Source organism: Parasteatoda tepidariorum, chromosome 2, assembly GCF_982258835.1.
Source record: "Parasteatoda tepidariorum strain Cologne lab strain chromosome 2, Ptep-v5.0, whole genome shotgun sequence".
Taxonomy (NCBI): Eukaryota; Metazoa; Arthropoda; class Arachnida; order Araneae; family Theridiidae; genus Parasteatoda; species Parasteatoda tepidariorum.
Genome location: NC_141756.1, coordinates 15,737,503 through 15,753,551, shown reverse-complemented (window position 1 = coordinate 15,753,551; position 16,049 = coordinate 15,737,503). Strand labels below are relative to the sequence as shown.

The 16,049-nt window shown below is 27.9% G+C and overlaps 1 protein-coding gene across 1 annotated transcript; it reads right to left on the bottom strand.

Moving 5' to 3' along the window:
* Positions 1-1,144: 1,144 nt before the first annotated feature.
* Positions 1,145-15,628, bottom strand: LOC107436096 (rhomboid-related protein 2). Its single transcript, XM_016047669.4, has 8 exons — positions 15,381-15,628; positions 15,280-15,303; positions 11,761-11,928; positions 9,376-9,546; positions 8,385-8,527; positions 6,630-6,742; positions 3,842-3,942; positions 1,145-1,656 (listed from the first exon to the last, which is right to left on the bottom strand). Exons 1-8 carry the CDS (start codon positions 15,453-15,455, stop codon positions 1,345-1,347), a joined length of 1,107 nt encoding a protein of 368 aa, XP_015903155.1. The 5' UTR covers positions 15,456-15,628; the 3' UTR covers positions 1,145-1,344.
* Between the last annotated feature and the right edge of the window lie 421 nt (positions 15,629-16,049).

The window sequence follows — 16,049 nt, the reverse complement described above, 5'->3', positions numbered from 1 at the left end:
AATGGGCTCCTTTTAATCTGAACTAATACTTTTGCAATGATAAATATATTAATTTTTAAAAATAGGAAACAATTAAGTATATTTTATAGCAATCTATTAATAAGAGAAACAATTATAAAATAGCATTCTAACACATTATTTATATTACAAAAAATGTATGAAATTAAGTCTTAGATTTAAGTCTAATTTTCCCTGAGAAACATAGTACAGATAAAAATTTACAAATGATTTATGGTTTAAATAAACATACATTAGTACTTCCAATGTTTTAGACCAATGTTTCCTGATTCGTAGTAATTAAAATACTTTGCTCCAGATTCATAGTAATTAAAATACTTTGCTATCAACAAAAATGATTTATTATGATTTGATAAATTAAATTTTTATTAGAATAAATGAGTTTATTTTCTTTTATAGAAAAAATTGCATGTAGAATCTGTTGGTTTTGCTATAAAAACTGATGGGAAACATTGGTTTAAACATTATGACAACATTGATAAAGAAAAGAAGAAATTAGAATATAAATCAACAGATTTTCACTGAATAAAAGATGTAAAATAATTCCAAGAGCTTTAAAAAAAACTAATCTTTATATTAAAAAAATTTAATTTTTTACTATACAACTGCTTCACATTTTAAGTACTGAAACGCCCATAATAAAATATGGAAATTAAATTGAAAACAATTCGCATGAAGTAGTTATACTACATAAAAACAATTAAAATAAATAGCCAAATATAAAAACAATAGTTTATTAGTATTTTATACTTAGTTTCAACTACAAGTGCTATTTTAAAATGCGGGTGAATGTTACACATTTTTGTGAAAAACAGGTGCAATAACTTTGTAAAATTGTAGTATTTTCATACATTTTGTGGAAAAAAAAAACACAAAATATCTTATTAGAATATAAATAGCACAAAAACAATCACCGGAGAGAATACCAGAAAAGATTAAAGATAATAATAATAATAATAGGTTGATAAAAACATTCCTCAAATTGTAACATGTTTCACATTATAATAACAGTACAAAGATAAAAAATACTCAATATTTGGTGCAAAATATAATACTGTGTAATTCATCTTAGATGCACAATTAAAATTGAGCATAAAAAGTTAGTAATACATAAATCTGTAATTCATTTTTAAGTATTCTTCACACAAAATTTGACATAAATCAAAACTAAGAACAAATTGTGACACATAACATATTAAGTACTTAACATAAAAACATAACTCATAAATTAGAATATATAATACTATTATTTTAAACTGATTTAAAAAAATAAATTTCGGGGGCTGACCAAATAAAAATTTTATTATGTGGTTAATAATAAAACGATTAATTATACTTTTGAACGGGATAAAAGGATGTAGCAAAAATATTCCATAAAATAGCAAAAAGCATAAGAAGAACGAAGACTGCAAATAAAACCCAACCTAATATTTTTTCCCACTTGTGTACTCTCAGATTTCTTAAACAGACAAGTCCAATCATTAATCCAGCAAGAGCTCCTGCAAAATGGGCAGCATAACTTGTTCTGTTCTTCTCATTCTCTACATACCTTGAGTAAAGGGCAACACCAATGTCAGTTCCACCAAAAATCAGTAATCCAATAAGCCGAATCCAGCCAAAGGTCATTTCTTTGAAATTCTGAAATGAACAAAACAAATGGTAATTTTTTTTATCATTGAAACATTTCATTCATCCATGGATCAAATATACAGATCAAAGTCAGTAAACAATAAACGTAATTTTTTTTTTTTGCTGTCAATTGTAACTCGAATTAAATTATGGTAATCACAACATAAAATGCTTAAATATTTAATTTCTTAAAATAAAAATTTAAAAAAAGCTTAAGTAATACGAAATTACAAGAGTAATTCTTTGCGATGAAATCAAATTTCCATAAAAACAACATTTAAAATCACAAATGGTAAAATTTTATTAAAACTCTAGATGCGTTTTGGTGTTACAATGGTACACCTCCATGGGTAGGATAAAATACAGGAATGGTAAAAACGGAGATGATTAAAATCTGATCGAGGTTATGTCATTTTTAAGAGATAAATATATAGTTAAATGAGAAAAAAGCTTAAGATTAATGATTTGCGAATATAAGGTCATTAACAATAGAGTTTTTGATAATGTAATGATTTTACTGCTTTATCATATATGCCTAATAGTAGGAAATAAATTTTTTAAAAAGTATTTTAGCTCTTTTAAGCGCATATTTATCTCTTTGGAAAAGACGTAACCCCAGTCAGATATTAATCATCCTTGTTATCACCAATCATGTCACTACAAGTAACATTTTCTCAATTAAAAACTGAATGATTTGGATTCTACAAAATTAGTAATATTTTTTTGCTGTATTTCAATAAATTATATAGATAGCAAAGAAATTTAATCTACTTTAAAATTACTTTAAGATTTTGTATGAATTTTAAACAATTATATTTTAGTTTTGAAAATATATATAAGTAAATAAACACAAACAATGTTTATTAAAAATATTGTGATGATCAGGGCTCTAAGAATTTGAAAAATATTAGCAGCCAACAAAAATTTCAAGTAACTAGCAAAAAATTAACAGTTTTGCCTTTTTCAGTTGTTTTTTTTTTTTTTTTTTTTCCTTTTCAAATTTAAAGTTTTGTTGAATACATCCATGCGTAAAAATTAAACAGTTAGTATGACATAATTTATTTTAAAAATAAATATCAAAAGAATAAAAATCTATGTGAAATTTCACAGTATTATCTTTTTATATTTAAATATATATGTAATTTAGAATGTCTCATACAAGTCCTTCAATATTAAGTCATAGCTTAAAATAGATCTGAGCCTGGTGGCTGAGTGGTAGCGCTTTACGCTCCCGTGCCACAGGTCCTGGGCTCGATCCTCGGGTCAGGCAAGGTTCACTCAGCCTTTCATCTCTTCAGTAGGTTGATAAATGAGTACCAAGCATGCTTAGGAACTAAACACTGGGAGTTTTGCGTTTGGCTGACCACCTGGCCAGAACATCTGCTCCTGTGCTCCAGAGTCCAAGGTCAAGAAAAATGAGATGGGCACAGTAGGCCTCTATGAGCTGTCGCGCCACTGAGTTTAGTTTAGTTAAAATAGATTTAGAAAGTAGAAATCGTTTTTTCACAAAAAACTATAAAAAACCAAAATTTTAATTAAAAAATTATTTTCTGAAGTTAAGGGATAATAGTTCATTGAAATATACTTAGTAAGTAAATCACAAAAAATCCCTGTAGCCTGTATGGTGTTATATGTTAAAACAAATCAAGATGGATACATTTTCCCTTTGGGAGACATCCGATTACGTTAAATATTTTCTTGCAATCAATTCTCTTTCAGAATTTCTAAAAAATAGGAATGTACCAATTTTGCCTGCCTTTTTAATGATGCAACTGCTAGTAAAACTACAGCTCAAATGACCAAACCTCAAGACCCTGACTGGGGAAATCTCTTCCTTGAAGAATTTGCACTAAGATGTTGCATAAAAAATTAAAAGAAGCCAATTTGTATGTCATCTATGGAAATTACTTGTTTTCTTTACAAATAGGATCCCATAAATCTAGACATATATCATCTGAGAAATTGCAGTTACGTGTAATAACGTTCATCAGAACGTGGAGCCAAGTCTGTAGGAAACAAACTTTTAGAGGAAAAATCAGAAATCATGAACTTTCCACAAGAGTTTGTAATAAATCAAAAATTTTTACATTTTGATTAATATAAAGTGCTATAAATATGAAGTGTTATTTTCAAAACTATTTTAACTATTCAGATATAAATTTTGAAAAATTTCATCAAAAATAAAGTTACTTACAATGATAACATTAGCTAAATGAGCAGATATTAAAGCATAGACACCACCAGATGCACCAGCTAAATAAGTCCCAGGATCAACAAGAGAACTTCCTAAAGATCCTAACACAAATAAAATTTTGATTAAAACACACACAGACTATTTTAAATAGCAAAAAAAGTGATATTAATTTTTACTTTAACTCTCTACAGTAAAAAAAAGTTTGACATTTGTATAAATATTCACTTTTTTTCATACACTTTTTTTAAAAATTTTTTTAATCAAAGTTAGATCACAGTAAAATTAAAGCAACTTTACTGTACACTGTGAGTTAGACAAATTGTGAATTTTTTTAAAGCCACTTTTACTAAAATTGTAGTAAGTAATTTCTAAACTTAATGCAATGACTTCTAATATATAATAACTTTTAAAAAACGATGAAGCTCCAAAAGATTCGTAACATAATATACATGGAAAATAAATAAAAGGTACATAATTACGAAATAAAAAATAGGCAAATTTTGAAGGGAAAAAATTATAAACTTCCTTGTAATAACAAATTTTTGAAATATAAAGAAAAATAATTTACACCTAGAAACACTTAACAAATAAAAAAGATGATGATTAACTTCTCCAGGTTCAGTGTGTGCAAAACAATGAATTATATGCAATGAACTACATAAGTATTCAGTATTTTTAAATTAGTCTTTAACAGGGTGCGTAGCCAAATCTTTGAATCAAAAATAAGCACTTTTTAAAAACTTTTCAAGCACTTTACAAAAGTTTTCAATCACTCAAAAAATTCATATTTAATCAATGATATTACTGAAAAACAAAAACTTTTTATAAACAGTTTTAGGGTTAAAAAAAAACCAAAAAGAAACAGGCGTAAATCGAAACAATCAGTACTTTCCCACATCACCGAGTGAATTCAACTTGACCCTGAACTCAGAACAAAAGTACCCTTATCCCCTACGTCAAAAAAAGTGTTAGAAGTAAAATAAAATAAACAAGAACAAAATTAAAATAAATTAAAAAGAAAAACATTTCATAAGGATCTGATACTCTCTATCCGAATTGGAGCACTCAGGTTTCGGTTTCAAGTGTGCGCGCATTCGCAAGTCATAACGTGGGTACGACATGAAGTCCGTCTCAATGATTACGTAGCAAACTCCCCATTTTTTGTGAAATGCATGGGATCCACCAGGTATCACTGAAGGGAAGAAAAAAATTTGTTCGGAAAAAAAGCACTTTTTAAAAACGCCAGCTGAAAAAAGCACCTTTAAAAGCTTTTAAAAACGAAATCCACAAAAAAGCACTTTTAAGTACTTATCACATACGCTACGCACCCTGTTTAAGGTAAATAATATGAATTAATTTACTTGTTTTATCTTTAAAAATGAAAAGATTCAATTCATTAAGACATAGTAAATTAACCTTATATTAGGCCAAAATAGAATGATTTTTTTTATTAATATTTGTAACATATTTCAAGTAATTTTCGAATTTGTTTTTATTATTACCTTATATATTAATTTTCATTAATATAAGGCATTAATAATAGTAGGAGTTAAATCATCTTTCAAAATAAGATATTTTTCATAGCTTCAAATTAAATGTGCAGTTTCGAAATTGACAGGTGCATTTCATATTCACGATACTTACTTCATTAAAGATATGAAAATTTATGGATCTGTAACTGTTTTAAAAGTAATTGTTGAAAAAAGAAAGACGCCCGGAGGCTGAGCGGTAGCGCTTTGCGCTGTCGTGCCACAGGCTCTTGGTTCGATCCTCGGGCCGGGCAAGGCTGACTCAGCCTTTCATCCCTTCAGTGGGTCGATAAATTAGTACCAAGCATACTTGGGAACTAAACACTGGGGGTTCGGCCTTCGGCTGACCACCTGACCGGAGCATCTGCTCCTGTACCCAAGAGCCCAAGGTCAAGAAAACTGAGATGGGCACAGTCGGCCTTGGCCCTCTATGGGCTGTCGTGCCGCTGAGTTTAGTTTTTTGAAAAAAGAAAGCATTTTAGTAATTAACACAAAAAAGGTTTTAAAAAAAAGGAATATTTCAAATATAAAATCTATGCAAACAGAACATAAGAAGAGATAAAATACAACACAAAGAAGTTGATTAATAAAATCAGGGTGGAGAGCCAAATCTTTCAACAAAAAATAAGCACCTTTTAAGTACTTTTTAAGCACTAAAAAATATTTTAAGCACCAAATACATTATAAAATGCAAAATAATTTTCAAAGACTAAAATAACTAGTTTCTGACGAAAAAAACTATTTTCTTGATTATATTAATCACCATAAAAAGGTTGAGAGATTTTTCGGTTCGATTTGAGAGAGTGGAAAATGAAGCCTGAATTTGAGAATATCTTGCAAAATGCAGCAGAGTTGTACATGAGAGTGCAAGAATCTTACCGAGCTCAGCTCAGTACATGCAGACCCGCAACTATTTCATCAAAGATGTAAAATGATTGGAGCTTTCATACACTAGGGACCAACTGTACGCCAAAATTCATTATGTTTGAATGAATTATAAAAACGTCAAATAGAAGAACAATGTGAAAACCACGCTTTTGCATAATACGTGATGAAAATCGACATGGTAAAGAAAAAAAAATCTCATTTTAGAAAACTGAAAATTAAGCACTTTTTAAAAACACTCAATAAAAAAATCACCTTAAAGGGTTTTTAAAAAGCGAAAATCGAAAATAAGCACCTTTAAGCACTTTTTAAAAATGCTATGTACCATGCAAAACTAAATTTTTTAAGTAAATCAATAAGAAAAACTCCATTACCAGCAATCACTCCGCCAACGTACACTAGCATAACTCGCCATCCTTTGTGTACCATTTCAAGTGGAATACCCAAAATTAACTGTATCAGAAGATTAAAAAAGATGTGCACTCCACTGAAAATAAAAATACACAATATTTTAATCAAATAAAAAATTAATAAACTAAATATGTTCAAATAAAAATAAATACTTATTTATAAACAATATCAATTAATGAATAGCAATCTTTAAGACAAACATTACAGTAACTATGATTGAAAATCTTTATAATAAATAGCATTATACATAAAATTCAGAATTGTTATCAGTTTTAATAACTTCAGCAAGCCATTTACAGCGAAATTTCAAACAAAATTCCTGTTTTGTGGTATTATAGAGTCTGCAAAAGAAAGAAAATAGAACACCCAGAATAACTTTTGATCTAATGATCCAATTTTAATGTACTAAGTCTTAATTTTAATGATTCAAAGGTCCACCGATAGCTAATTAATTAGTGTAGACAATATTTTATATTAGGAAATGAAACACAAAACAGAGCCTTTTCTGAATAAACATACCATTTCCTAATTATTTTGAGAGCCAGGATTTGGATCCCTGACCCTCAAACTGGCTGCAAACTGGGAAATATGGTCCCAGCACTTTGTTGATATTGTGGCTTAGAGCGGTTGAAAATTTGGGCATCTTATATTATTTTGCCTTTTAGCATATTTCGTCAACCTTTTAAGCAAATCCTACCTCAAAACCTTTCAAGCAAAACAAAAAATTTTTGCACACTATTATAAAACTTGCTGAATCAGAAAATTCAATGGAAAAAATAATTTTTAATAACTATTTATTATTTTTCAATATTTTATTTGTATTCCTGACAGTTCAAAGACAAGTTTTGTGAGAAAATACACCAAATTGTTAATAGAGCGATGTAGATACTTTTTTACTTAACTAAACCTATTTTACAATTTAATAAATAACTAAAATGAAAAGCATAAAAGCTTCATTTAAAAAAATAAAAAAATTAGATAAAAAATATCCTTGATTACTCAAAACAATATTTTTAAAATGCTGAACATACTTGAATTTTTATTTGTTTTTTAATGTTCATCAAAGAAAAACAAAACAGGAAAACTATAAAATCTAATGATTGAAACTTTATATAAAAAAGAAAGAATAAGAGTTTTTTAAAATTCATTTTCATTCTTTTTTGATTAAAAATGATACTTTTACCTGCTTTTATGGTCAATTTTAAATAAGCTTTAGTAAATAAAGCTTTTGTTCTTCGAAAAAAAAACTTTAAAAAGTACTATTTTTAAGTACTTTAAAAAGACCTGATTAAAGTCTAAAAATATTAAAAATAACAATTTATTTTCAGATGAAAGTTCATATCTAAAGAGCTGCTCTACAAAAACATATTTCCTTATGATTATTCAAATGAAAAATATTTGATTTCACTATAACAAATTAATTTTTCACAATTAACTCTGGTGTGAAATGAAAAGACAATGTATATCAACAGGGAACGGTTAGTTAACTTTTACACTTTACTCTGATAAAGAAGCAAAAAATGTATGTCATTCATACTTGCTAAAGTTATGAAACACTAAAATTTGTTAATGTCAGTTTGAAATGGTGCAATAGTTGAGAAACTTGTAGTACATGTCAATTTTTTATTTTGATCAATTAAATGACTCCCAGATGTATATGAAACAAAAAGAATCTTAAATGTTAAACTACTCTTCAAAATTTTAAAAAATTATAATACCCAGCATGTATTAGCATGTAAGTGAGGTACCGCCATGCTTCATATCTTCTGTAAGGATTATAGATTAGAGGACTTTCAATAGGTACAGGTCGTGATGCACTTAACTCTTGATACTGGACACAATAGTAAATAAAAACACCTATCTGAAAGGTAGATAATGATTAAATGATTTTTAAAAGTCACTCAGAAATAAGATTAATAAAGCAATAATAATTTAAAATGTCTAATTTTTTTTGAATTATTATTTGCTTCTTTGTCAATACAAAATATTGAATAGCAAGTTTCATTCATTTAGAAATAACTGACAGTATCATATAATAAGGATTTAGATTAGGATTTTCTATAGAAACAAAACCTAATACACTAAATTAAAATCCTAAAAATATGCTAAACACATACCAAGTTTTTGCAGAATTTGTCCTTATGCTAATATTTTATGTCTTACTAAATTTCAAAATAGTGCAGCTGAGATAGCTCTAAAATTGACAAAATCCACACATACAAAAAAAATTTTCAAATCTATGTTATACTTGTAGAGTAATTGTAAAAATAATACTATGTTTCTAGAGCAACTTGTTACTAACTAAACAACAATCACAAAAAAAAAGAGTAGAATGACAAGTTCTAGGAAAGGCTTTGACCCACAAAGCACTGTCATGCTCATAGAAGAAGTTTGTAGGGCCATCATAATTAAAATAAAACAAACTTGAAATAATATGTATAGCCTAAAAATGGATTTTTTAATTATTAGGCAATTTAATCTTTCAATGAGATAAGGGAACTACAATTGATATTGCTCTGAAAATTATAATTAAAAACCTATTTTGTAACATAAATTAAAAATTTTATTCCTACAGTATCATGGTAAAAATGAGTACATTTTATGGATAATAATGGTAAAATTATTAAATGCAAATTATATGTGATTAAAAATAATGTTTAAAAGTAGTAACACTAAAATGATATAGGAAAAATTTATCAACAATAATACCTCTACTAAACTAATTAAGAGAAGAAATATAGGTGGAGGATAACAATTATATTCTTCGAAGTAGCGTCGAACAGTTATTGCTTGTTGAGATCTTGGTACAACAGTTAGGGCAGCAAATCGCACAAATCTTTGAAATCTTGGACGTGCTTCTCCTAATTCTCGAGCATATATCTACAATATTTATGCATATTATAAAACAAGTTAAATGCTATTCAAATGCAAAAAGAGTAAAAAACAATTAAACAAAATATCAGAATATGCAAACAAAATATCAGAATAAGCACTACATTTCACTTGGAAAATAATTTATTTAATTAATAAATAGGAACACTAATGTGGAATCCTGGTAGTGCAATTTACTGAGTCAATCTATCGCACAATCTTGATGAATTCAAATTGTCTGTGATCTCAGTGCAGTCACTAAAGTACAGGGTGTCTATAAAAGAACTCTGGGGTTTTAAAAATTCATATCTCACTAACTATAAAAGATAACAAAATTTAGTCGATTTCTCTGAAAAGAGTAGCTCAAAAAGTTTTACTCATACCAATTGGGAATGTTTGTATCAACTGTTGGCGGCGCTGCAGGGCGTTGACCTTGAAATGGATTTGGATTTTTTCTTTTGGATTCCGTTGGATTTTTTCTTCTGGGAGCATATCAAGAATCTTGTGTATGCAGAGAAAATTCATGATGTTCAACATCTGAGGGAACGAATAGTCAATTGTGTGACAACCATCCCCCCAGACATGCTCGCCAGGACATGGGAAGAGGTAGAATACCGTTTAGACGTCTGCCGTGCCACTAACGGGGCTCATACAGAACTTTACTAAGTGTTAAAAAAAACTTGAAAATGTAAGCTTTTCAGTCATGTATAAAACATGTATGTATGTTTTTTATTTCATTAAAATATTTTGCCTCAAAACCCCGGAGTTCTTTTATAGACGCCCTGTATTACTATAATAAATAGGCTTAGACAAACACACATAAAATAAAATTTCTATATGTAAGTATCCAGGAAAAGTTTTGGTGCTTTAAGAAATTACTATTTGTTGAAGAGGTTCAATGAATTAGCTATAAGTTAAAGAAGAATTAGATTAATGTATTTTCAGTTGTCCATATTTCATTTCAGTATGATGTGGGCAAGAGTCATGTAGATATTAATCAATAGGAACTGCTTTAATGAATAATTAAATTTGATAAATAACAAAAATATTTTATTTCAGAAATAAGGAATCATATGGAGCTCCAAAGTAAAAAAGATTTTATTCTTGGGCACATATAAATTAATAAATTTAGAAAATAGGTCGGACTGGCTATAGGGCTAAGCCTAAGAGGAGACCTCTGTCCACCAAGAAATCGAAAATGCAAGCGTCAATGTATAAGTTAAAATAGTTTTCGCCAAAAAAAGTTAAGGAATGCATGTATTGGCTACTAATCGATTAAATTTAATATCGCAAGAACCTTTTCCTCAGTATTATGCATACAAATGTGTTGGCAGAAAAGAAAGTGTGAGAAATAATAGCGGATATTATTGAAATTAAAACATTTGGCAGCCATATAACGGTTTTTGAATTCTATGCTATTCTATTAGGCAGATGTAGCAAGAATCTCTAAAAATAAATTTTATTCTGCACTCAATTCAAAGTTGTGGTATAAAAAGATTATAGATAATATTAATGATTTTATTTAATCGAAAAATGATTTTAAAGATAATAATTTTGCTCTTCAATGTTACAAAACATGTTATGCATATTTCAGCATGACAGTAAGGATAATGAATATTATGCACACAAAAAAATTTTTTACTTATAATTTCTATTAGTTAGTTGCACAATAGTTTGAAGAAAATGGAATATCCCATTACAGCATTACATGCTAGTATACAATGCGAGTCTTATTCATCGTGATAAATGTTCATCAGAATTTTGTTCACAATTTATTAACTAAGTTTATGCATCTTATTTTCTTATATTTGAACAATAACTTTTTTGATATCCTATCATGCTGCATATCCAGTGCTTTCAAAAGCTTTTAACTTATACATTAAAGTCCTTTGAAAACACTCAATACGTATAGATAAGTTAGGATCAGATTTAGCACACATTTAAATGTTCATTTTAAGAAAAATCTAATAAAATATATTAAATCTATAACATTGCATTATTGATAAATTTATTAGTGTTTTATATTTTTTAAGAATACTTCCACGAACACTTTTTTTATACACATTTCATAAGAAAAAATTATAATCTTAGATTATCTGCATTTTTAGATTACTAGGTTTTATTGTAGGCCTTTGGTTAGAATTATACAATAAATACTTTTGATGTTTACTTATTATTAATCATTTATGATTTTATTAACTAAAAATAAAATAAAAGACTCACCATTCTAAGAAACTCATCATAGCTTAGACGACCATCACTGTTGATATCAGCCCATTCTAAAACTTCATTAATAACTTCATCTGGAAAATCAGCTCTGAACTCATCACTTGATTTCAAAACAGTTTTAAAATACACTAGAGGAATGTACCCATCCTTATCTAAATCATACTAAAAAATAAAACTCAATTAACTGAAAAAATTTGTGAGTAAAAAATTTTAAACAAGGATTATTAAGGTATGCAAAGAAAAATAAATTAGATTATGAATAAATATGATGGTGAAAAAGGTTTTTTTTTTGTCAGTTTTAAATAATTGTAAATGTATATATATAAATGCCAGTTTTAAATGATTGTAAAACACGCTAACTTTGTTGATTTAAAAATTTAATTGCTATTTTAAAATGAAAATAGACAGTCTCAACCCTTAGAAAAAATACATATCTGATCAGATTTACGAGTCAAGAACAAATTATAACAAAGCACAAATTGAGTTATTAATAAAATATAAAATCTCTACAAATTAAATAAACTCAGCACAATGAAAATAAATATATTATGATCTTATAAAATCTAAAAATGACTAAAAAATATTGCAATTGTATTTTATACACATAAAAGTTTTCAAGTTAAAAAATAATAATTCTATAATTTAAATTGTTATTCTTTAATAAAAATTAATACAACACTTTGAAACTGTAAACTAATAATTGCACTGCTTTTCAATTTTTAAAAGTGTTTAACATTTCTTTTATTTCCTCTTTTTAAAATAATTTGCTTCAATTAATGCAATAGCAAGTTTTTAATTTGTTATAAACTTAAGTAATTCTGAAGAAATAGTCTTTATGTATACATTAATAATTATAAATTTTTTTTCTCAAATGATCTTACCTCCTTATAAAAACATAATATATATATTTATATAATACACCAGTAGTACTCAACCTATGGCTCATGGGCGAAAAGTGTCCCACAAAATACTATAACCAGGTCCCTGAACTATCTAATACAGTACAGAACCTGTTATCCGGAAATCAGAAAACCGGAAAACCAAAAAACCAGAACGAAATTTGATAAATTTTCCCACTATTTTTAAAAAAAAAAAAATTTTTTTCTTCATAAGATTTTATGATTTTTTTTTCTTTTTTGAAAGATGTTTACCTTACCATTATGTTGGAAATAATCATTAGTGTATTACTTCATCGTTTTTTCCTCTTTTTAAGATTATTTCCAAATATTTTTTTTTTTAGTTGGGTTTAACAATAAAAAAAAATGGCTTTTTGTAGCGATTCAGAAAACCGGAAAAATCAGTTATCCGGAATAGCAATGGTCCCGATCTTTCCGGATAATTGGTTCTCTACTGTATATTAATAAGAATACAAAAGGGAAAAAAAGTAGCTTAATTTTTTCTTTTAAAGCAATGTTCTGTAACAGAAAATTACTGATCTAGTTCATAACCTTTATCATAGTATCAGAATGTAACTAATTCATTATAAAAGTTCAATTCATATCAATGGGTTCAGTATTTGCAATGAAATGTAATTACTTAAGTTTGTGAGCAAATAAACTAAGAAAGAAAAAAATCAAAGATGATAAGGTGAGTAAAAAATATATATATATAATTTCAAATTTCCAACAACAATCATCACATATATATTTTACCGCATTAGTAACAAAGTTTATATTCTAAATAATAGTTAAATTTTAAGACAAAAGCAATATCTTTTTTTTAATATTTTTATAAATCTAACATAATTTGACTTGTAATCTAATAAGTATATTTGCTTAAATTTATTTTATTATTTTAATTATTTTCCCAGGAACAGAAGAATTATATATCAGTAGCTCATTCATACTACCTTTCAAACCAGTAGTCAGAAAAACTACATAATTTTTGTAATTTACTACAGCTATTTTATTACAAATGTAGTTCACTATAGCTACTTCATTTTAAATCTAAAAATAACAAAATGCTTTTGAAATGTAGTAACTATTTCACTACTCTAAGGCAGTGGTTCTTAACCTATGGGTCGCGACCCAAAATTGGGTCGCGAAGCATATTTCTTGGATCGCGCTGAGTCAAACCAAAAAAGTTAGTAATACACCAAATAATAAGTAATACCAACACCTCCTAGAAGAAGTCATTGTTGCTTACTCAGCCTAATTGTGACTTTTTTTTGAGTCGCGACATGAACATATTTCTCAAATTTGGGTCGCGGCTTAAAAAGGTTAAGAACCACTGCTCTAAGGAACCAAAGTTTACGGGAGAACTTCAAAACGGCTTTGAATAAAAAATTAGCTTACATAAAATATAATGGAATTATTAAGAAATATTAATTTATATTTACTCAAGACAGATTGCTATTTCAAAACCTTTTTAATGAATTTGCTCATTTAACCTTTAATGCCTTTTTCGACAGCGAATATTTAAGTTAAAAAATGCGAAATTAGCAAATACTTGCAATTTTTTAATTGCTTAATGCTCTTATATTTCCTCTAAGAAATTAAAAACATCAAAAATATGTTCCCTTTCTTTAAAATAACATCAATGTTTCACGAGTGTACACTTTTATGAGTAAGTGCTACAAAAGTGATTAATTAATTATCTACTTTTGATAGGGCTAGTTTAAATATTAGTTATATTTGATTCTAGATACGTAATTCCTGTTAACACTCAACTGCGGTCACAGGGTCATTTTCATTAATGGACACGTGAAGGTTGACACCCATCGAATTCGCAAAATTAGTTGCAATAAGAGTTGTGTTCCCCTATTAAACTAACATTAAAAGTAGTTGCCAGGAATCATTACAAATTACTATTTTTTTGTATAGCACTACTCACTACGCTACTTTTTTTAAAAAGTAGCACACTACGTACAAACTATGAAAAAAGGCAGCGACTACTACTTATAGTGCGCTAGTTCAGACCACTGTTTCAAACAGAGCCTTAATACTACTTGCAGATTATAATTAGAATGCTATGTTAGTGTTTGCTCCCAGACACTGTTTTATTTTGTGGCCAACTATCTAAAAATGGTTGGGCATTCATGAATTACATTAAAAGTATTATATTACTGAACATCCCTGTATTACATTACTGAAAATCATTTCTTGAATGTAAAGGGTATATTTATTAAGAAAACTTCAAAACTTACTCTAAAAATATTTTATGACAGTATCATAAATAACAGTTTATCATTAAAAAAAATTAGTTACTTCTATTTATAAAATTTTTACATTTAAAATTTAAAAGGTATCATCTAAAATAAAAACAACTCAGTTCTAGAAACTGCAAGAATATTAACATAATAAAAACAAAATTCAACGAGTAGAAACCGATTATTTATGTTACGTTTTAAGTACTTATATTATGCATAATAGCATTTTTCGTCAAGAAATAGAAGATTTTACAGCAAGCAATTTCTCACAGTCACTTAGTTTAAACGTATAATGCATATAGAAACAAGACAATTAAGAGAACATTTTAGTCACACGAAATTTCAAAATGAAACGTTTTACTTACTTTATCAAACACAGGCTTCCAGTACTGAAAAAGAAAACGCAATCAATATATTTTAAAGTTTGAAAAACAAAATTAAAATAGAAAAATATAAATAAACATACCCTATCCATTTCAACAGAATCCCACTCTAAACTAGAACCACGAGAATACATTTTCTGTACTCTTCTTTCTGACATTTTGACTAGAATTAAATGTCAATAATTGATTGTGATTAGGTTCAAATGTGTTCTCTAACCTTTTAAAATAGATACGAGATATTGTTATGTATCGTCTAAATTAGAAATGACCCAAAGAAATAATCAGGCATGACTCACTTCCTCAGGTCATTTTTATTTGTTGACATGGTGACATATTTGACAACATTAACGGCATAGGTTACAGTTAAATGAGGAAAGAAAGGATGCATGATTTGATTCAGTTTCTACAATCTGAGGAATTGACGATCGAAATGGGCTACAGGTGGCGTAAAGCAGAACTCTTTTCCTATGGCAACACTTCACAAGCTTTCACCATTAGCGTATGGAGGGTCATAGAAGAAGGAAGTACGTTAGTTCCTGTCTCGATTTTCATACAGATTAAAATCTTTTTAATTGGAAAACAATATCGAACTGAAAACTGCATTAAGCATAGTTCTAAAAGAAAGCATCATAGAAATTTTAAAAATTATTTCTATTAATTAGGGCAGGGAGAAGGGCCAAAGGCATGGAACTGGAACCGCTCTTCATATGGCGTATTCGAGCATTGCGATCGTCTATTCTACATTCTACAGG

Excerpts from the sequence above, each read along its gene's own strand:
- LOC107436096 (XM_016047669.4), bottom strand. The coding sequence starts at position 15,455 with ATGTCAGAAAGAAGAGTACAGAAAATGTATTCTCGTGGTTCTAGTTTA. Across the intron at positions 8,528-9,375 it reads TCTTAATTAGTTTAGTAGAG|ATAGGTGTTTTTATTTACTA; the intron begins GTATTATTGTTG and ends TCTACCTTTCAG. Across the intron at positions 3,943-6,629 it reads CGTTGGCGGAGTGATTGCTG|GATCTTTAGGAAGTTCTCTT; the intron begins GTAATGGAGTTT and ends TATTTGTGTTAG.